This window comes from Lissotriton vulgaris, chromosome 4_1 (assembly GCF_964263255.1).
Source record: "Lissotriton vulgaris chromosome 4_1, aLisVul1.2, whole genome shotgun sequence".
In the NCBI taxonomy this organism is placed as follows: domain Eukaryota; kingdom Metazoa; phylum Chordata; class Amphibia; order Caudata; family Salamandridae; genus Lissotriton; species Lissotriton vulgaris.
This window is the reverse complement of record NC_141691.1, coordinates 324,638,268-324,659,869: the sequence shown is the minus strand read 5'-3', so window position 1 is coordinate 324,659,869 and position 21,602 is coordinate 324,638,268. Positions and strand designations below refer to the sequence as shown.

At 41.2% G+C, this 21,602-nt stretch overlaps 1 protein-coding gene across 2 annotated transcripts in view; it reads left to right on the top strand.

Moving 5' to 3' along the window:
- Positions 1-21,602, top strand: part of LOC147718709 (hypoxanthine-guanine phosphoribosyltransferase) — a 451,506-nt gene that overhangs the window by 406,969 nt on the left and 22,935 nt on the right. The window contains exons 7-8 of one of the 2 annotated variants that reach the window (XM_086918682.1): positions 1,677-1,723; positions 15,871-15,947. In XM_086918682.1, the coding sequence (XP_086774808.1) occupies positions 1,677-1,723; positions 15,871-15,947 (124 nt within the window). The remainder of the gene's footprint in view (positions 1-1,676; positions 1,724-15,870; positions 15,948-21,602) is intronic. The other variant, XM_086918683.1, reaches the window with a different exon arrangement.

Below are 21,602 nucleotides of genomic sequence, written 5' to 3'. Positions count from 1 at the left end.
TGAAAGTTACGCTTTTTTCCCCAGTCTTTCATTATCCTAATTTTGCTAAAAAGGGTTTGGGTAGGAATAAAATCTTAAATTAACCCGAACAACTTGTTTAACGTTCTGAATCCTGAGTGTGCTTCCCCAGACTAAGCACTATTAAAAAATCCCTACCAGTATGAATGACGTGAATCCTACACCTTGAAGTCCCCTTTGTCTTACCGAACATTTTCTGTACACTGATTTACACACCTATGATTCTTTGTATGCATTTGTGATGTAAAATGCTCCGACACCCTACATAGGTATGAGAGGCGCTAAAAAACAAATGAAATACATGTGAGGGAGGGGCTTTGGAGAAATGAGAGGCACTGTTGGAGGGTGGTAGTGAGGGAATCATTGAAGAGCCCCAATAAAGATTGCTGTATCCCGGTGCACTGCAAGGTCGTCACCTACTATGTTTTAAAAACGAATACAATGGAGTATATAATGAAGAATGTGTTGTATAATGCAATTTATTTGACATATTGTCCCAAATGTTCTTGGCGGAAGAAACGCCCCCAAACCATCCTTGTAGTGGTCAGACTCACTTGCTGCGGTCGCTCTCTATGCACCCAACTTATTGGCAACATTTTTCAGGACTGCTTTGAGGTGCCGGTCGGCATTGCACGTTAGTACTGGAATGAGAAAGGGATGCCTCGGAATAATGTTTTGTGAACTGGAATGTCCCGATTACTTAATTATCACCTCCATGTTGCCGCAGTACAACCAACTAGCTTATAAAGCCAAATTAATTCAGTGAAAACTTGCTTGCAGGAAGTGAGTGTAACCAGTTTAGTCTTGCAATAGGTCATACCAAGTTGCAGTGGAAAGAACTTGGAGTGCCCTGGTAACAAAGGGTGAAAAATATTTTTTTCTTCCTTGCAACGATATAGTGCTAAAATAAAATGTAAGCGTGGTACAGGGCACTAGCACCTGCTTGTCGTGACCATGATCATAGAACTGCCTAAATGCCATACTGAATGAGGTCATTGTAAACGCCTTCCTAATGAAGGTTGCTATGATCCAGCTCTAAGTTTTCATAACGCATGAAAAATACAAATAAAGATTATTTTTTAAATGGAAGCGTGGACCTCTGTAGGCTTCCAAGCAAATTGTGGGTCATAACTGTGTCCAATCTGGGCTGGGGAAGAAACACCAATAAGGTCCAAGGGCTATTAAATATATGTAACCTGGTGGAGAAAGTTGTGACTGGTGATAAAGAAATTCAGACACAGTGTAGCAATATTTTAATAATGTCGGGAGCAGGAGGGGAGTGAAAGTAGCTTGGTACAACGTGATTGGCATACGGGGGAGACAGTGCTGGTATGGAGCCAATATTTAATTTTTCACAACCTTTGCCTGGCCTGTTCTATTGATCTTACGCTGGCCTCTCTTCATCTACCTACATTTACGCCGATCTCTTCCCCAGCCCATTGCCTCGTAGTCCACAACAGGACAGTAATCATTCCAGACTTGTTTCTTCAGCATTTTGTTTCTTTAAGGTCCATTATATGATAGTATTGCTCTTTGAGTTACCGTTAAAAAAATTTGGTGTGTTAAAAACATTCAAACTCAAGTTACCTCTTCTTTCTTCGAATTATGTATTTGTTTCATGTTGCATTATTTTAATGCTACTTTTTTTCCTTTAACAGTTTACTAGTAAAAAGAACTCCTCGAAGCGTAGGATACCGGCCTGATTGTAAGTGATATTTAATTTCAATATACTAATAAATAAAAAATGTTTAGTGGTTGTTGTGAGAAGAAAGACATTGTTCCAGCATTTGGGTTGAAATTAGTCGTTCCGCTGTAGCTGCAGGGCATGTGTGGGTACAATTGAAGAATATGTTCTTGTAGCAGGATCACTTCACTATGGGGGTCTAAGTTAAGGATGTGCTTGTTAGGTCAAGCCTTGGCAGCACATGAGTGGTCTCTTCGATACATGTTGTAATCACTCTGTGGTCTTACAGCCCAGCCCGCCCATTGCCTTTTTATTGGTCACTTCAAATGTCCTTCAAAAGGACTTGCTTGCTAGTGGTTAATCCTTCTTTTTTGTCCCTCCTTTTTCTCTTTTGTCTCCTCCCCGAGAGCACCGCCCAATCACTGGTCTCTTTATACTGTTGCGTTCATTGGGTTAGTTTTACTATTTATCTGCTTGTTTCTTCGGTGTTGCCGCCCATCTCCGATGACAGTTCACTTAATCACCTTGTGCCATCCCTCTACTACCTCCCGCCTGTCGCTGGTTATTTGTTTCCTGCTTGGGTCTTTGGTGCGCCCCTTTCTCCTTGTGATAGTGTGTGACCCAAAGTGTTACACAAAAGCCATTGAAATGGCAAACATATGGGCAATGAAAACACTGAACTGTCACTTTTAGTGGTAGAGTTACAATTTTCATCATATGTCGGTGCAGTACATCATGCGCTGCATCACAGCAGCAACTGTACCTTCATCGAAGCAAGAGAAGATACAGCATATATAAGATAAGGTGAGCTGGAAGTAGAAAGAGGCGAGGGCAGAAACAAAAGCCGTTGACCCTATCGAAATTAGCGGCCATACAAAGATAAGTGATTTGTGTCACCTCATTACGGTGATACGGTGGACCATTCCATCTTGCTTTCACGTATCAGAGAGGCGGGAATCGGGGGCGCAGCCCTGGTCTGGCTATCGTCCTTCCTGAGGGATCGCACCCAGGCTGTCCGGTTGGGGGATTTCACGGCAACTCCACTTAAGGTCACTTGTGGTGTCCCCCAGGGTTCTTCTCTTTCCCCTCTTTTGTTCAATCTTTATATCTATCCTCTAATCTTTGCACTCCAGCAGCTGGAGGTCACCGTATATAACTATGCGGATGACCTCCAGCTCATCTTTAACCTTTCTTCTTCGTCCCATTCTATTTCTAACTTTCAGACTATTATGATTATGATTATGATTTTTATCAGGGACTGGATGAGCCACAACCACCTGAAGCTGAACCTGGATAAAACCCGGATAAAACTGAGTTGGTTCTTACTGGTGGCTCTTCCAGTCCCTGGAACTCTTTATTTTGGCCCTCTTCCTTAGGTTTCCCTCCCACCCCCTCTCCTACAGTTAAGACCTTAGGCATCAAAATGAATAATCATCTTACCCTACACTCACAAATTAGCTCTGCTGTCTCTTCTTGCTTTCTCACTCTTCGTACTATTCGCACTGTTTCCCGTTTCTTTTCTCCCCTGGCACTTAAACTGATCATGTCCGCCTTAGTGATCTCCCGGCTGGACTACGCCAACGCCCTGTACAACGGCATTCCAGCTTACAGCCTACGAAAGCTCCAACTGGTACAAAACCAGGCGGCTCGGCTAGTGTACGGCCTTTCCCGCTCCCACCACTCAACTCCGTTATTGAAGGCGCTTCACTGGCTACCTGTCAGGGAGCGTTCCCTCTTTAAAACTGGCTGCATGGTTTTCCAGGCACGCCAGGGTTCAGCTCCTGCCTTCATTACCTCCTTGTTAAGGGAATATGTCCCTGCCAGAGAGCTTCGCTCATCCTCTCAATCTCTTCTGCAGGTACCCCGCTACAAGCGAAAAAAGTGAGGAGGGGCCAACTTCTCATTCCTGGCACCCACCTTTTGGAACTCCCTTCCCGACCATCTGCGGTCGGCCAAACACTACTCCCACTTCCGTAAAGGCCTCAAAACCTTCTTATACAATCAGGCTTTTTCGTAGTAATCCGTCTTCATTGCTCCCTCTACTGTACCAGTATCTATTGCCTCTCCTCTGCCAATTTTGCCTTCATAGCGCCAAGAAACCGTCTGGTGAACGCTGCGCTCTACAAGTATTTTAAATTCAAATTCATTAACACATCATGTACTGTTACTGTTTGGGTAAAGGAAGTTTAATATTAGTGCATGTAAATGTTTGCAGGACTATTTGATTGATTAAGTAACATGAAAAAAATTCGATTGTAGGACTATCGTAGGTGGGGTGGCTTCATACTCTATGAATTGGGAGGTTTATGATAAACGAACTGACAAATGTTATTTTGCAGAAGCAGGTCGCAAACTTACTATTAGGATAAAAAAAAAATGCTTGAAATTATTTAAGACGCCTACTTGTTTTACACACAATAATTGTGAACGCAGGCTCAAACAATAGTGCAAACCACTACTTAATGTACCTAGTACATACACTGAAACTTCTTGGGCTACCATGACAATTCACACCACTCGAAGATTGACTCTGAAAAGACAGTAAGAATGTCCTTTATTACTCTTGCTGACAGTGTTGTCTCTATTGCCCCACCTTCGACTCAAAACATGGCGGCACCCATGCAGGGAAATTTTAGTGGGGATAATTGAATGTACATAGGCGAAGTTGCACATCAACCAGTGGGTGACATTTAGGAAAATACTGGAACTGGTCTGCGCCGGCTGAGGCACCACTATCCCCAAAAGAAATATAACATCTCCGACCTGGAATCCATCACCTACTCTGACAGAATGCACTCTGTGTCTGGACTGGCAAAGCCCAAGCCTTTGTTATGGTACAAGGGCTGGCATGACACCCGCCCCCTCCACCACCACCTTGGGCCTCGGCTGGAAAACATGCAGTCGTATAAGACTGGGCCATGCTATGTCTTGATTTGATTTGATTGTTGTCTTTGTAAAGCGCAAACTGTCGCTTTGAAAGGAGCATCCTTGCGCTGGTTGGAGGAAGGATCCAAAGATCCAAGTTTTCAGTGCCTTCCTAAACTGTCTCTCTATTTTTAACATTCTCAGATGAGGTGGCAAAAGGTTCGAGGCCTTAGTTCCAATGGCGGCTACTGTTTTTCCTCCCTTTGTTTTATATCTAAAACGGGGGTTTGAGGAAGTTTGCTGATGAGTACCTAAGGGTCCTGGGCGTGATGTATGGGCTGAATCGAGTTGAGCGGTACTTTGGTCCCAGGTTAACAGGTTAAATGAAGCTCTGAAAGTGATTAAGAGAATCTTAAATAGTATTCTCTTGTGCAGCAGAAGACAATGAAGTGTTTTTAATGCTGCGGATGCGGAAGACATACGTGGTCGTTTTAGGACTAAGCGGGCGGCAGCATGTTGGACATCTTGCAATCTTTTTAGTGTTTACTGGCTCCTGCCAGGAGGCTGTTGCAGTAGTCCAGGCGCGAGAGGATGAGTACCACCGCAACTGATTTCCTTGCAGTGAGGGGGATAAGATCAAAAAAATATTTTAATGACTAGGTTAAAGCAAGTCCCTGCTAATGTCAATGCATGTGGTCGGAAGGAGAGAGTGGTGTCAAACTACACTTCTAAGTTTTTGGCTACTTTCAAAGTGGTGGGAGGTGGTGTCGCAACCTCCGGCCACCACTCACTCGGCTGAAATGGATGATCTTTTCTTATCGGTAGGATCTCAGTTTTGTCTGTGTTACACCTGAGGTGGTTGTCCTTCATCCACTGGATGACCTCAGCTAGGCATCGTTTAAAATTGAGTTTGGCGTTGGTGGAATAGTTGTCCAAAGATCGAATCAATTGAGTGTCGTCTACTTCCATCTCAAATGAGGCTATCAGGGAGATAAGTAGGGTCATGTATATGTTGCACTAAATTTTTATAAGGTGAGAGGACAGGCAGCTAAGACTTTCATGGGTGAATGGATTGTAGAACAATATCTCAAGATTCCAGTAATAAGGTGGCGGAAGTAAAAAAAAAAATGGACACAAGCACTATCCAGACTACATTATTGTCCCTTATTATGAGTTAGAATTTCAGCCAACCCAGGCGTTTTACCAAACAAGGTTTTGCATATTGGGATTTTGGAGCTTATAGAGGAACGCTAAAGGGAAAACTATGTGTTCCAGAATAAAAGAAAAATCCCCAGCACACAGAAGTAATGTCACAAAATTATCGGAGTGCGAAGTGTGAGCACAAATTCAACACAGAAAAATGTTGATCCCTAAGGTTAGAAAACGTCAGCAGAATATTATCTGTATAATGAACTGCTTTAAGGTCACTGAGTGTCGTCATTATTCCTCTAATCACCATATACCGCTGTATTGTGATTGCCAAGGGCTCTAACGTTAGAAAAACTAATGGTGAAAGGGGGCAACCCTGCCTGATCCCAATGTGAATTTGAAAGAATGGTGTGGAGTAAACCCCTCTCATTTGACATATGCCGTTGAAATAAGGTACAGCCGTTTAGCGGAGGTTAGAAAATTCAGCCTAATTCCCATATATTTCATAGTTCTAAAGAGACAACCCTATTATGCCTACTTATACATTAATAAGTGTAATGGGCCTATAGCTGGAGAATTCTAGGAAATCTGTCCTCCTCTGCTGCCATGCTATTTATTGCATCCACAATTTCCTCTTCTGAAAGTTCCTCCTTTTGTTGATTGGCGTGTTCCTTGGACATTCAGGGAAAACCAGGTCTTTAAAAAATGCAGTCTCTGGTTTTGGATCAGGGGCAATATCTGAGGCATAAAAAATGCCACAGTATCATGGAACTCACTCGTAATATCAGTCTGTTCTGTTATTAGTTCTTGTTTGGAGTTCTAGAGGGCAGCAATAGTTTGTGTGGACTCTTCTTATCCAAAGTTGGGCCGACAATAACCTACCTGCTTTTCCCCCCTTGAATATTGTTGTTGGTGAAGTTGGAATAGACTCTGCCTGAGATGGGTCCCATTTTTGCCTTGAGTAGGGCCATTAAGGTGTTGCGCGATGGGGAGTGGGAATCGGAATCCGTCAATGAGTGGACTGTCAACTTGAATAGTGTGCTAGTGTTGTGTAAAGATCTCTTTACAATTACTGCGCCTCATCAGAAGTCCGCAACTGCATGTCTTGCCCGTCCCCCATAATGTCTGTGCTGATGTACCTGTGTCTTTATCTTCTAACTATTGCGTGAGGTGAGAACTTAGATGATCACCTGAGGAAGAAGGTACCGCCTATTTAAAAAATGTTAGGTCTGGGAAAAGGGGGAACAAACACCAATAAGCAACAACCAAAATCCCACTTGGCCTGTATTTTCTCCTTAATGCCTAATCAGTGCATGCGGTTATAGCAGCCCAAAATAGCATACTTCTACCCAACAAGCATACTTATTTGTCAAACATAGTTTGTTCTTTATTTCTAATTGTTTATCTTGACAGATATCACCAAACAATACATTCAGCACTAATCCACAATTGATTTCACCTAATTTTACCATGTTGTTCCATGGATTGCTTCTATAAAACACTGTACATCACAAATATTGGACACATTGAAAAAAAAAAAAAAGAAATTAGGATAGACTCTTAAAGACATTAACTTGTTCCTACACACATCCAAAATCACCACCTGTCATACTCTGTACACTTCAATCCAGTCACTACACATACACATACACAAAAAAACAATAAAACAGGGCAATACTTTTGGTTTCGGCTATTGTAGTGTTTAAGAGCTGGATTCAGTCTTAAAAACGGTCAATGCACATTTCTGTGTGGTAACTGATTTAGTCCAGTTTGAAAAAGGTCTATAACTAGTACACATAAACGAATAGTGATATAAGAACCCACTATATATAAGTGATCATGGACCACTTTGTTGTACTTTTATTCAAAATGTATTATATTTGTTTGATTTTATAAAGAATATATACTTTTTTTTTAAAATTGAGTTTTTTAGAAGATGACTGATAAATAGTTTTAAAGAAGTCTTTTATACATTGCTAAATCAATCATGGTTTATCATTAAAGGTGCAAAAACATACATACACTTCAATCCAGTCACTACACATACACAAAAAAACAATAAAACAGGGCAATACTTTTGGTTAAGGCTATTGTAGTGTTTAAGAGCTGGATTCAGTCTTAAAAACGGTCAATGCACATTTCTGTGTGGTAACTGATTTAGTCCAGTTTGAAAAAGGTCTATAACTAGTACACATAACACATAAACGAATAGTGATATAAGAACCCACTATATATAAATGATCATGGACCACTTTGTTGTACTTTTATTCAAAATGTATTATATTTGTTTGATTTTATAAAGAATATATACTTTTTTTTAAAAATTGAGTTTTTTAGAAGATGACTGATAAATAGTTTTAAAGAAGTCTTTTATACATTGCTAAATCAATCATGGTTTATCATTAAAGGTGCAAAAACATACATATGACGAGACATAAAATCAGACAAAAGGAAGATGAATGAACATGATGTAGGCAAAGCGGTAGATACACACTACGCGCGTTTCGACTCGTTAGCCGTCATCAGGTGACCCGTCTTTGACTCTATAATTAAGACACAAAGAATATTCATATAAACATACAATACATCACATAGTATAAATATATATAGTGGGCACATCTATTTAACTTGGTGATACTTAAATCTTCTTTATCGAAATAACATACATATACATTTCATCTTTATATTATCTACAATTAAAATTTCATTTTATAGTGTACAGGTCCTAACATTTCATAGTCTCATAATAAGCCACATCAGATAGATTGAACATTTCATTTCATAGAGGTCATACGTCCACAGCTTGTTCCCTGGATATAGATTATATATTAGAGTCACTAAGTATGTCTCACATACTGTGACAGGCATATACTAAAACATGCCCTTACCATGTGTTATAGAGAGAGCCAGGATATATAGCATCGAGCATTTCAGACACATATATACAACATAAGTTATTCGGTAACAGTGGTGATAGAATAGGGGTAGGGGGCATAGCAAAAAACATCATAGAGATTTGGACATATAATTATCATCCTGTTATAGGGCCTTTTAGGGACACTTGATGTGGCATTATAGGAGAAACAGGTATGTACTGGTACTTACAAAAACAGCTTAAGATGAGTGGAAAAGCTGGTCAGAAAACCTAGCTAGTTGTACGTTCAGTCTCGTAGACCTAGCGTAATGGGAGGGGAAGGGCTGATACAGAATTGATATATAAACGTGTGATCTCCTAAAACGATAAAGGAAAAGAAAAAGAAAAAACCTAATGGGTATATATGTAAAATTAAGGTATAATATAGCTGATGGCTCTAGTGGTATAGGAGGTCAATGTACCTTGAATGTATTTTGATCGCAACGTAAAGGATTGCATTAATTCTGGAAATGGGTATGGTGATAATAATAAAACACTTCAAATATCTCGGCGTTGTGGATATTGGTTCTACAAGTATAAGGAGCATTGTATTAGACATCGAAAGCTAGATATTCTATCAGATAAACAACAACAGAGTGGTGAAGTCCAGGGCAAGTACCTTAAGATATGAGCATCTAGAAGAAAGGCCAGATCGATTTTCATATGGAAATGATAGGATGATTCTAAAAACTCAAAAAGAAGTAGATAAACAGGTATTACTACATATGACTTAACTAGACTTAGTCATATTTGCTACTATTTCTGTAATGGGGGAATTTGTATAACTGACTGTACTGTCTCAACTTCCATGAATTGCTATGGAAATAAGGGATGACCTGGTGTATCAACCTTAATTAAGGAACTCAGTCATCTGTGATTCGTTACAGTACTAAAATCCTATGATAATGAGGATCAGTTTTAACTTTTTCGATAATGAGGAACAGCTTCAACTCCAACTGAAGACCAATAAATAATAAATAATGGAGGCACACATACTGTCTAAGTATGATTAACGATATAGGGCTATACAGATGGTATGATGAGACTATCGATATTGTGAGCTAGCTAACGCTAAGCCGTGCTGATGGAATTGAAGCCTGGTAAGTACCCTTCTACTGACATAGTTCCATGATATTTGTAATAGTAAGGAATGTCTAACTATCTTTCATAGTTATATAGCGTATGTGCTTATGAGGCGCAGCCATATTACTCTAACACTAGAGACAGCAGTAAATGTCTATACATCTATTTGACCATACCTAAGGCTAGAGAGATAATAATAGATGCTTCCTAACTGCTACTAAAAGTAGCGAGTAAAATAGATACCTACTCGAATAGAACTTCCTAACTGAGGATAAGGCTTGTCCACTAACTAGTGGCACGACGTGGCGAGATAGTTTAATAACTACTCGAGATGGACTTACTTTTTAAGGGTAGAGTGTGGTCAGTCGTCTGGCTTCTTCAACGTATCGTAGATAAAGGATCCCGGCGTCTTGTGTCGGAAACGGGCGGATGTAAGGCAGCGCCATATTTAAAGGGGCGTTAATTGGCTGTGAGGTTATGGACAAAGACGACAGACTATGAGTAGGAGACGGGTGGCATGGTACTCGAGAGCGGACAGCCGATGATTTGTGAGGATAGCTAGCTATCAAGGTATCGATGAAGAGAACGGACAATGAAAGTAGAGGGAGGGACATAATAATAGAAGACGGAAGATGGAAGATTCAGTGGTTGGTTGGAAATAGCGCAACTGCAATAAAACAGTCGGATATTCAGAAAAACGAAAACCAAGCGTAAAGATCTTATATGTCTAAAACAAAGTGGTCCATGATCATTTATATATAGTGGGTTCTTATATCACTATTCGTTTATGTGTTATGTGTACTAGTTATAGACCTTTTTCAAACTAGATATTCTTTCCCTATGTATAACTAGTGGTTTTCATATATAGGGGTCCCCTACTTCCTAAAACAACTGATTTAGTCCAGCCACCTTCTTCAGGACCGCAATACAATATAATTGCTTCAGAAGTTCAGAAGGTGGGGGATATATACATGGGCTACAGCACAAATGTGTCGGCGTAAGGTAACGCAGTCCTTAAATTTTTTTTTTCTTTTGCTCTACTTTGTGAGGCTTCAACTTTAGGGAACTAACAAAGGGAGTAAGGCTTGGTCCTCATATTTTGCCCTCCATGAGCTGGACAAAAATGTCTCCTCATTTATGTGCAGGACCCATAGTAGGCTTCTGTGAAGTCCTCCATTATGTTAGACAGAAATTCCTAGTCACTTGGGTAGTTCGAATATGATATTGGCGTTCCGACAGGACTTTTGAGAGGGTCCCTCTCTCATAGAACTAGGATTTTCTGTCTAACAGTGAGCCATGTTCATAAGTCACAGTCCTTTAGTAACACTTACCATGTTTGTCTGTGTGAATGTCTATAAGGTTGTGGTCTGAGTCCCTACACGATATTATAGCCGTCGGTTCTAAATACTGTGTGAACTGAGGAGTAAAAAGAAAGTAGTCAGTCCTACTGCAGACGTTAAGCGGGCATGAGGTTAATGCTTGATGCCTCTCATGGAATGGAGAAGACACCACGGTTCCACCATAGTAGGTTCACTGGTCAGATCAGTTAGAGCATGTCTGTCTTTGCCATGTTACAGGTCGGGCCCCTATCTATCTAGTATAGGATTTATTGTGATGTTCAAGATTCCTTCCAATCTCTGAATTAAGATCACTTAAACAAGTCTGTAAGCAGTTCGAAAGGAAATGGAGGAAGGATTTCTCCAAGGCCAGTAAGGATAATTACAGATCCGCACTTCGGACTTATAAAAATAAATTAAACACTACACAATCCAGCTACTACCAGGATAAAATAACCTCAGCTGCCAACGCCCGAGGGAAATTATATATTTTTTTAAAATCACTGATCACTCCCCCTGGTCCTCTCACCGAGCCACTAAACTCACAAAAACAGTGCGACGAACTGGCACTCTTCTTTGTCACTAAGGTTGCCAATATCTACTTGCTGTTCCAGTAGGTGGAGCTTACTCTACATCCCCCCCTCCCCCCCCCCCCATTGAACACACATGCCGGTTTTACAGATTTTGCTCAGCTTGATCTGCCCACGCTGCAGCAACTACTGGAGAATCTGAAATCGGGCTCCCCATCTGACTCCGCGCCCCCTTCCATCCTCAAGCTGGTCTCTGAGACTATTGCCCCAGTCATCACAGATGTAATCAATTCCTCGCTTGCAGCGGGCCTTATCCCACAGCAATGGAAACAGGCAAAAGTGAAGGCACTTTTGAAGAAACCCAACCTTGACCCGGAGGACTGGGCTAATTATCGCCCTATCTCTCTTACCAGTTATTGGAAAATTGGCTGAAAAGCATGTCAACTCCGTTTTAGCAACTTTTGTTGAAACTAATAACGCCCTGCATTCCACTCAGAAGGTCTTTAGATCTAAACAGGGCACTGAGACCGCCCTCATCGCCGTAGTTGAAGAAGCCAGGAAAATCGTGGATTCTGGAAGCTACGCTGCCGTTATTTTATTAGACCTCAGCGCAGCTTTCGACACGGTAAACCACTCCATCATGATCCAGAGACTGACCGATGTGGGGGTATCAGGAACGGCCCTCGAGTGGCTGAAATCCTTCCTCACGGACAGAACTTTTGCTGTGTTCTAAGATGAGGCAATCTCAAAACAGTTCCCCTTGCAGTATGGCGTCCCCCAGGGATAATCTTTAAGCCCCATCATGTTTAACATCTACATGAGGCCTTTGGCTGAGGTGGTACTCAATTGGGGGGTCCAACTGGTCACCTATGCCGATGACACCCAGTTGGTGGTCTCCCTTTCCCGGCACGATTCTCCTGACAACAATAACCTTACCTCCTGCCTAACTAACGTACTAGAATGGATGGACGCGTCCTTTCTTAAACTCAATGGCGCCAAAACTGAAATCATGATGTTAGGACACAAGGCCCCTTCCAATTTAGATCCTTGGTGGCCTAGTTGCTTGGGACAGCCCCCCTACCCTAAAAAGCAAATCAAAAGTCTGAGAGTCTGGATTGACCCTAAGCTTAGTTTCCTCGCACAGGCCCGTACGGTCTCGGCCACCTGCAACGGCCTGATTAGATTAAGGAAGATCCTGAGTCTTCTGCCTTTTGAAGCCATGCGTCTTCTGGTACAATCTCTAATTTTATCGCGCCTTGATTACGCAAACGCAGTTTATCTGGGAGCACCACAGGGAACCATCGACATCCTGCAGACTGTGCAGAACTGCGCGGCCCGGATGCTGATGAATGTTCCCAAGCGAAGTTCCGCCAAATCTGCTCTTCGCCAGCTACACTGGCTACCGGTTCAGCAAAGGATTTGGTTTAAGGCCATGTGTACCATCCACAAATCCATGTCCGACAAGGGACCAGCCTTGATCCAGCCTATGTTTCAACCCTACCAGATCACCCGGACTCTAAGATCCAACCATAAGAAACTTCTAAACATCCCCAGGATCAAGAGAGTACACATGGGTGGCCGCAGATTCTCATTACATGCTGCGAAACTGTGGAATCAGCTCCCTGACTCTATTCAGAAGGAACCTAATTATCTCAGTTTCAGGAAGCTGTTGCAAGCCTCCCTTTTTCCCTGAATTTTGAGGAGTGACTAGTTGTCTTGATGCGCTGGGATGCCACCGGGCAGCCATGCGCTATATAAATACGTACTCATTCATTCCAGCAACACCTTAGCTACACCGAAGAAGACTATTAGTCTATGAATTTGGGAGAGAAAGTCTGTTTCTTCTCTGGCCAGTTTAAATGGACCCCGATACGGAAATATTACCTTGGATTTTAAGTTTTGCATATGCTTAAGTAAACTGCCCTTTTATTGGTTGTTTCTGGGAGGTATTTCTGGTGCTAGAATGAGTTGAAAGTCTGTAGCCAGTGTCAACAGTTCCTCTTCTTTTTTTATTTTGCTAAGGCCAATAGACATCATAACATCCTAGTTACTGATGTTCCGATGTAGAATTTTATGGATTTATTGTGAGTTTTGTTCAAAGGTTCCCTATGATAGACTTCCCATTAAAGACAAGCTGGTTGCTTGTTAATTTAGAATATCTAGAATATTGAGATTTCAGAATTGTTCCTCCTGTTACCAAATGCCTCTGGCTGACCAGGGGTTCCTGGGCTCTCATCTATCCAGGGGTGCCTCTATCCCGCCAGTGATGACTAGTTGCTGTGAAAGAAGTTGCATGTCCTTGGACAGTTTCTTTTGATTGATCCAGCATTTGAGAACTTATTAATGTGGTCTGTTATGTAGAGTTGAAGTTTGTCTTGAAGTACTTTTATCCTCACCCTGCAGTAGGTATGATAGGTTCGCATGACATTCTCAACTGCAAAAGTACCTTGAAATGTTTGACTGTGACTGAAGATATAATTGACACTTCCTGGACCCTGCTTAACAAGGCTTGATATCTCTGTTGAGTAATTGTGTCAGGAACAAATTCGAGGATTTTCGAGAGCATGTAAACTATTTATGGAGGTCTGGGAAAATATCCACTAACGTCAACATGTGGGAAAAAACAGCATATTAATTTGCTTGCTGTTCTCTATCCCACTTTAATTTCATAAGAAAGTGTTGGTTTCTTTGTACCTGCAATTGGTTATATTGTTCCCTTTTTTTATTAACCGTATTTGCTTCTTAGTAAGTGGAACAGGTTAATGTTTAAACAGTGTTTTGTGTCGGTTTGCCTAAGCAACAAAACCCACTGGCGTGATTATTTTTGAGCTATTTTGAGGCATGACTAGTTATTCCTATCCAACATATCTAAAGACCTAACATTTGCTTGCATTTTGTAAAGCTTAATTATATTGCTCTACATCAATTTTCTCCTTTCTCCTGGACACCAGCTTGTCAGTGTTCCACTTCCTATGCTGTTCAGAACGCTACTATCCTCGTCTGTACGGTTATGGGAATACTTGTGTGCTGAAATGTCTCTGAAGAAGTGAATGGGTGTTTTCACAGCCTCCATAAAACCTTCTGTGTGAGGCACAAATTATTCTAAAATAACTTAAATGGATGTAATTACATTTGGCTTGTCCTACCCTTCTGTGAAAGTGGATAGTCTTCTTCAGGATATTGAACCTTTTGGTATGGCAGTGTCTCTGTCTGTTTTAATTATCTGGAAAACATCAGCATGCTATTAAAATGATTTGTGAGATTGTGTCAGGCCAGTGACGCATGCCTGGCCATCTAATATAATTTGAGATTATTATGATCACATTTGCCTCGTAGCTTAGCTAATCCATACCTAAAAGAGACCAGTGACCACCACTTATTGAATATCCTTATTACCAGTTTTAATGAGATTCCTCCTTTCTAACAAACTTTTTTTAGCCTTCTTGAATGAAGAGATTCGTTTTGCTCTGCTGTACCATTATTACTAATATTTTGTATCTTGTCAAGAAACCCTTTGTATTATCTGCTCTGATAGACCAAGATGTTGCAGGAGCTACATTTCTTCCTATACCCTTAGGTTTCATGTAATTATTATCTTGAAGCAGTACTGTAGCAGTTGAGACGCTACTGTTAAAGCATGGATGACGGGCATTACAGTAAATCTTCATGAGCCTTTCATTTCGTCTCTTATCTGAGTGGGACAGTGTGAACTAACACAAGTGTGTTGTCCATATATGCTGATGTAGAAAAGATAACTTCCATACGGACAACAAATGTTGTCCTGCTGGATCAGCATATATAGGGTCAACAAATGTTGTCCTGCTGGATCAGTTTGTAGGGTCAACAAATATTGTCCTGTTGGATCAGCATCTTGATGTTCTTCTGGTAATCCATCTCCTTCTCTTGATATGGATTTTGCTCCTCATCTCGAAAGAGTTCAACTTCTAACTGCTCTTGATCAGAAGAGTCATGTTCTGCTTCTATCATGTATGTAGTGTTTGTTTATTTTTTAGGTACAGCGATTCAAGAAGTAGAGTTGTTTGTCTTTTCCTTATTTTTCCTTATGTACATTTCTGTTGCTTATTATTTCTGACTCTTTTGACAGAAATATTTTGAACTGTTTTTTTATACCTTGTTAGTCTCAGAGGGGCTTGCTTCTTCAAAGAGGGGGCGATCAGACCAAGCGTGATTACAACCATTTGTGATTTCGGAATAATTAAGTCCATCCTTGCTTCAGGATGCTTTTGTGTTGAAATTTAATTTATAAACTAAAATGTTCTTTTGTTTCAGTTGTTGGATTCGAAGTTCCAGACAAATTTGTAGTGGGCTATGCCCTAGATTATAATGAATACTTTCGGGATTTGAATGTAAGTATTTTTTTTTTTTATCGTCCATTTTGTGGCATATCTAACGTAATTGTATGTTGATTATGTACCATCATATTATTTGATTAATATTATATAATATGATAACATCACCAAAGAGACTTGTAACCATGCAAATCATTATTTAGAAATATTGGCTTAAACAGTCTCTCTCTAGTTTTGAGAACGTGCTACAACATCTAACATCTTCATACCGACTTTACATAAGTTGAAAGCCACATAACCTATGGAACCCTGCTTCTGATAACTTAAACAATAAATAAACAAAATCGCTGTTGGAGACAATGACACCAGACTCTATATCAACTCCGTCTCCTCCGCCTACTTCCACATCCTCTGCACTTTCCGAAAGATCCGCAGATGGCTCCCCATCATCACTGGTAAAGCTGTCACTCAAGCCTTAGTCACCAGCCAGCTGTACTACGGCAAGGTACGCCATGTTGGTCTCACCACCCAACTCTAAAAGAGACTCCAGGCGATACAGAACTCTGCTGCCAGTCTCATCCTAGACCTCCCTAAATAGACCCAAATCACACCCTACCTCACCTCTACTGGCTCCCCATCGAGAAAAGGCACCAGTTCAAGATGCTGATAGACGCCAACAAGGCCCTCCACGACCAAGAACCAGCATACATCAACCACCACCTGAACTTCAACAAACCCTCCAGACATTTGCGCTCCTACTCCCTCGCTCACACCTCTTGCATCAGCCAAAACAACAGTGAAAGACATTCCTTTTGCTACCTCGCCAAGTCCTGGAACGACCTTCCACTACACCTCCGAACATCATCCCTCCCGGAATTCAGAAAGCGACTCAAGACCTGGCTTTTCAACTGACCCACTAAGAACACAGCACCTGAATACAGTCACGGATGATTAGCAACGCTCTACAAATGAAATGAAATGAAAAATTGCATTTGTATAGCGCATAACCGCCCTGGGGCCTCGCAGCGCTAATCAAATCCAAGTTGATTGATTGACAGTACTTGCCAAACTGACTTGTAAATTATATTTAAAGTATCTTAAAGGCCAATATCTATGTCAACCTTCCTTCCCTGGTGAAATCCTTCACCACGTGTGGCATATTGCAACTTAACGTGTATTCACTGACCAGCCATATGGCTAGCAAGGTATCCTGAAGTCACTACAAAGCTACAGATTATGAGCTGTACAAAACAATTAACTTGGAAAATAACCAACTTTTAGATTATATTCATAAAACAAAATTAAGTTGCAGCTGTTTCACACAGTTTTTAACAAGCTTGCCTCTAGCAGGGTTGTTTTGGGACTGAATCAGCCTAATCATTTGTGATACCAACAGTTGTTGCACTGCCTCGCAGGTCATTAGGAACAGGCTGCGTGTTCTTTTGAAATCTTACACGTGGAGCTTACAAAGGGGTGGTCCCTGGTCTGTACAATTTCTAATAGACATTCTGTTACGTTTGATCCTCCTACTGAGGGACTTTTTATGTACTTCAACATTATTTTAACATTGCTTTATTGACGAAAGAAAATATTCCAGTTAAACAACAAAAAGCACTTATAAACCCCTATTGATAATATAACACTAAGTGACTGGCTTAAGGTCCCTCTTATCCATAGCCTCCTACTCTTCATATTGGTGCGAATCGCACTGGTAAAAATGATTATTCGCCCACATTTTTGTATTTGTTTATAAATATCCCTTCCCCCACTAAATAAAGATTTTCTTCATACCCTTAGAACACACTTATGTAGGCTTATCTGGGCAGGAGGACAGTCGAGAAGTATCAAGGAAACACTGGTTCTACCATTTAAGAGAAGATTCTAGACCCCAGACTTAGTCATGCTATCACAACTCACTGCTACGGCACTCAACGCCGGTACCGTCCAGGTAGAAAAATCTTGTTTCTGATATCAGAAAAACGAGCAAATCTAGGCCGTGCCCTTGGTTTCATTGCTACCGGTCTACTTGCCAAGACCTAGAGCAGAGGTTCTGACTGGCCACGACCTGCTGGACCTGGTGCTGTATAGGGTGTAAACTAGGTGCTCCGTTCCTGTACTCTCCTGCATTATTGCTGTTTTATTACCAATTACCTGGGAAAGTAGAGTCATGGCAAAATTTCATAAGGCAGGCAATTGAGCATCTAAATATATTGTTATACATTTTCTAAAACTGGCCTGCGCCAATAGAACCCTGCTAGACATTTTCACATACTTTAGGCTGAGGCACACTGCCCGATTGAGGGTGCCTGGCTACACGACTAAGCTGCAGTAATTTATACCACTGACTCAGAAAGCATATCCCCCTTACTCAACTAGGTGGGTCTCTAGGTTGTTTGCACTGATTTCAGCACTGATTTCAGAATTAACATCTGGGAATATGGGGCGCTATAGCCATTTGTGGGATGCTGATTTGGGGACTGAAATCATTAATGCAATGTGGAAGTTTCATTGAATACAAACAAAGTAACTATAAACCATAGACATAAGCTATTAGATTTTTAATTTCTTTATCATGCATTCTAGACGCCAGTGAAGGAGTTTTAGGTTAGATCCTAGTAGACCATACAGTTGCCCCCGCTGCTATACGGGCCATGCAGACTTGATTCACCTGGTATGGACTTGTGAACCAATACGTGGGTACTGGATAGTAGTATTTGTCTGCAAAGTACAAATGGCTGAGTGCAAACTAGAATTAAGTCCGCTGATGGCCCTGCTGGGCTATGTTTTAAGGATTCTGAATAATAGCAGGAGATTTGCAGCCATTTCTTTAGGCCTAGCACCGAGTTGCTATGCAATTGGGCAGGGCTAGAATGCCTAAGAAAGAAGACTGGCTGTGGGATATGGCTGCATGCAATGAAAAAGCGGAGGTATCTGCCTGCCTACAGCCCTGGGCATCCAGACTCAGATGTATTAGATCCCCTATTAACTTCCCTTGCAGATTTTGCCAGATAAGGTCCATGTGCATCTACCACCGTGCAGCCGAGAAGACAATGCAGCTAAGCTCATTTTATCGATGTAACTAGTAATGTATGTGAGACTGGGCTGGCTAGAAGTTTGTGATGAGTGCATAACGCACACGGTGATAGGGACTAAGCAGGACTGAAAAGTCGAATACCTATGGCACCTGGAATACTCTGAAAACAAAAAGCACCCTTTTTTTCCACCCCTGGTTCTTAGGGGATTACTTATCCCCTGCAACAGGGCATAAGAGATATTTAAATATGTATTCACCGCCATATGTACATTGAAGAAAACTGTTGTGGCTACTGTCTCAATGTATTAAGCGTGTACTGTATATGAATAAAAAAAGTCCATCTTATCCATTTTCACTTTTCCTCTGTATTGCCCCTCCCACCTCCCTTCCATTCCTTCCAATCAGTTGTCCCCTTTACACCAAAAACCACAAACTTCCGCAACTGTGAATACAATGAAATAAGGCTTCTCAAGTCTGTCAATTCAGGTAGATTTGAAAGCCTGAAATAACCAAACATAATATAAGACTATGTAGTGGTGGACTGCTAGATAGATCTCTTTGGAACTCTAAACAGCCAGTAGACTAGCACATCATCTTTCAGGCAGCCCCTTTCTCTCCTGGATGTTGGGTAAATCGTATCCTGTTGCGCAAGGAAACCTCTAAATCATTTCAACGTTTGGGTTGTTCAGTTGGTAGATCATTTTTCATTCAAAGCTATGTTGAACATTTCTTGCAGCCATGTCTCTACCAACACACAGGCCGGAGTCTTCCGTAGCCACAAAATACAAAGGTTGGGCCTTAGCCATGGTAAACCATCGCCAATATTGTGGAGTGATCTCTGGTAATGCAGAGTTATTGTGCATCATTTCTGTGGAGCCAGATTGCTCTTCAGAGGTATTCGACATGCCTCACCAGCCTTCATAAAGCTGTCCAATGGGTTTGAAGCCTTTGTCATTGGCAAATCACATGTATAATGTCACTATTCGGTTGGCTACACCTCCACAATTCAGAGCGAGTATATGTTCTACTGTCTCTAGTCTCAGTGGGGACCAATACCATTAGTGTGTAAGCTTAATATGTCCATGTTTTTTCCTAACTTCTTGCAAACATTTATTGTATATCTGTAAAAGATGAGACCAATCTTCACCAGGTTAATCTTGAGATTGCGCTTGGTGGTAGAAGATTCAGTACATGAGAGCCGTGTGCAAACCAGAAACCATCCCTTTGTAAGTTCACCATGTTTTCAAGTAGGTCATTAACCTGGATTACAAAAGAGGACGTGGTCTGTACCCTAATGCTTTGCTTTGCTGAGGCATTGCTGCAACTGTTGGAATTACCAGTAGTCAGACCGGTTCATTCCAAAGTCAATTTGCACCTCTGTGAATGTTCTTATTCTGCCCTCAAACTAAAGTTGATCTACAGTTCGAATCCTCTCAATCAAATAGGTTCTTTATCTCCAATCAGAAAAATAACACTTTTACCCCAAAATGGTGCCACTGTAGGTCTACTTTGAAGAGGCAATGCTTCTTCTGACAGGCCCGAGACGTAACGTGCAAGGCCGGGTGCCAACTAGAATTAAGTCCACTGAAGGACTAGCTGTTTCAGATCCTCCGTGTAAAATATTTATAGGCCACCTATTCTTTTTAAGAGTGCATTGTCCATCTTCAGTCGTTCTAGTGTCTCCAAGATGCTGCTTATTAAGTTTCTGATTTAAGGCATCTGTAATGTCAGTAGGATTCAGAATGTTTTAGTCTTAACCATGTGCGTTCTATCGAAGCATGTCATTTATCTATTTTCTTCTGGGTCTTTTTCTTTCCCCAGACAAATAGTTTCACCTGGTCCGACAAATCCCTCAACATAGTCTTGGGTATTTGTGAGGCCAACATTGCAAACATCTAATTAATGCATGGAGGAATGTTTATTTTCATAACTTGAGTCCTGCCCCCCCAGAGCAAAATTGAGCTAACCATCTCTCTGTATCTTGTTTAATCCTGTCCAATATAGCATGCAAATTGTCAAGCACCATGTTTTCCAACTATTTGTTAAGAAAAATCCCCAAATTTTATTTCAAGGTTTTCCATTTGAAGGGATGGTGTCCAAGGTCAGCTGCAGTGGTAGTGGCTAAGCTTCACACTTCTCCCAGTTAAATTGATAAGCTGAAAACACAGACTCTGGAGATTATCCCCTTGAGATGGAGGATCTGAGGATCTGATAAGGTTAACCAAATATAATCCCCTTAGAATAACTCCTTGTTCTTGCCTACTGGGGGTACCTTTAATGCCCACAGTAAATCTGGTAGCGATCACCAGTGGTCTAGGACAAAAGTAACAGACAGTGGGCCGCCTTGCCTCATTCCTTACATATCTCTAAAGGGTGTGATATCCATTACCTGATACCATTGCTGTGGGACTATCCGAAAGCCATTTTATTTTTGGAAGCTAGACTGGTCCTATATCAATGCATGTCAAAATCCTAATTAGATATCCACATTCTTCCCAATCAAATCCTTTTTCGGCATCCATAGAAGTCACTACTTTTTTATCCACATTATTGCACACATGCCGTAGATTATGCACTAGCAATTTTAGATGGGCCGCCGAACAGCAATGCAGGACAAAGCCCACTTGGTCCAAACATATTAGGGATCGTAGGATTACCTTTAATCTGTTAGCAAAACA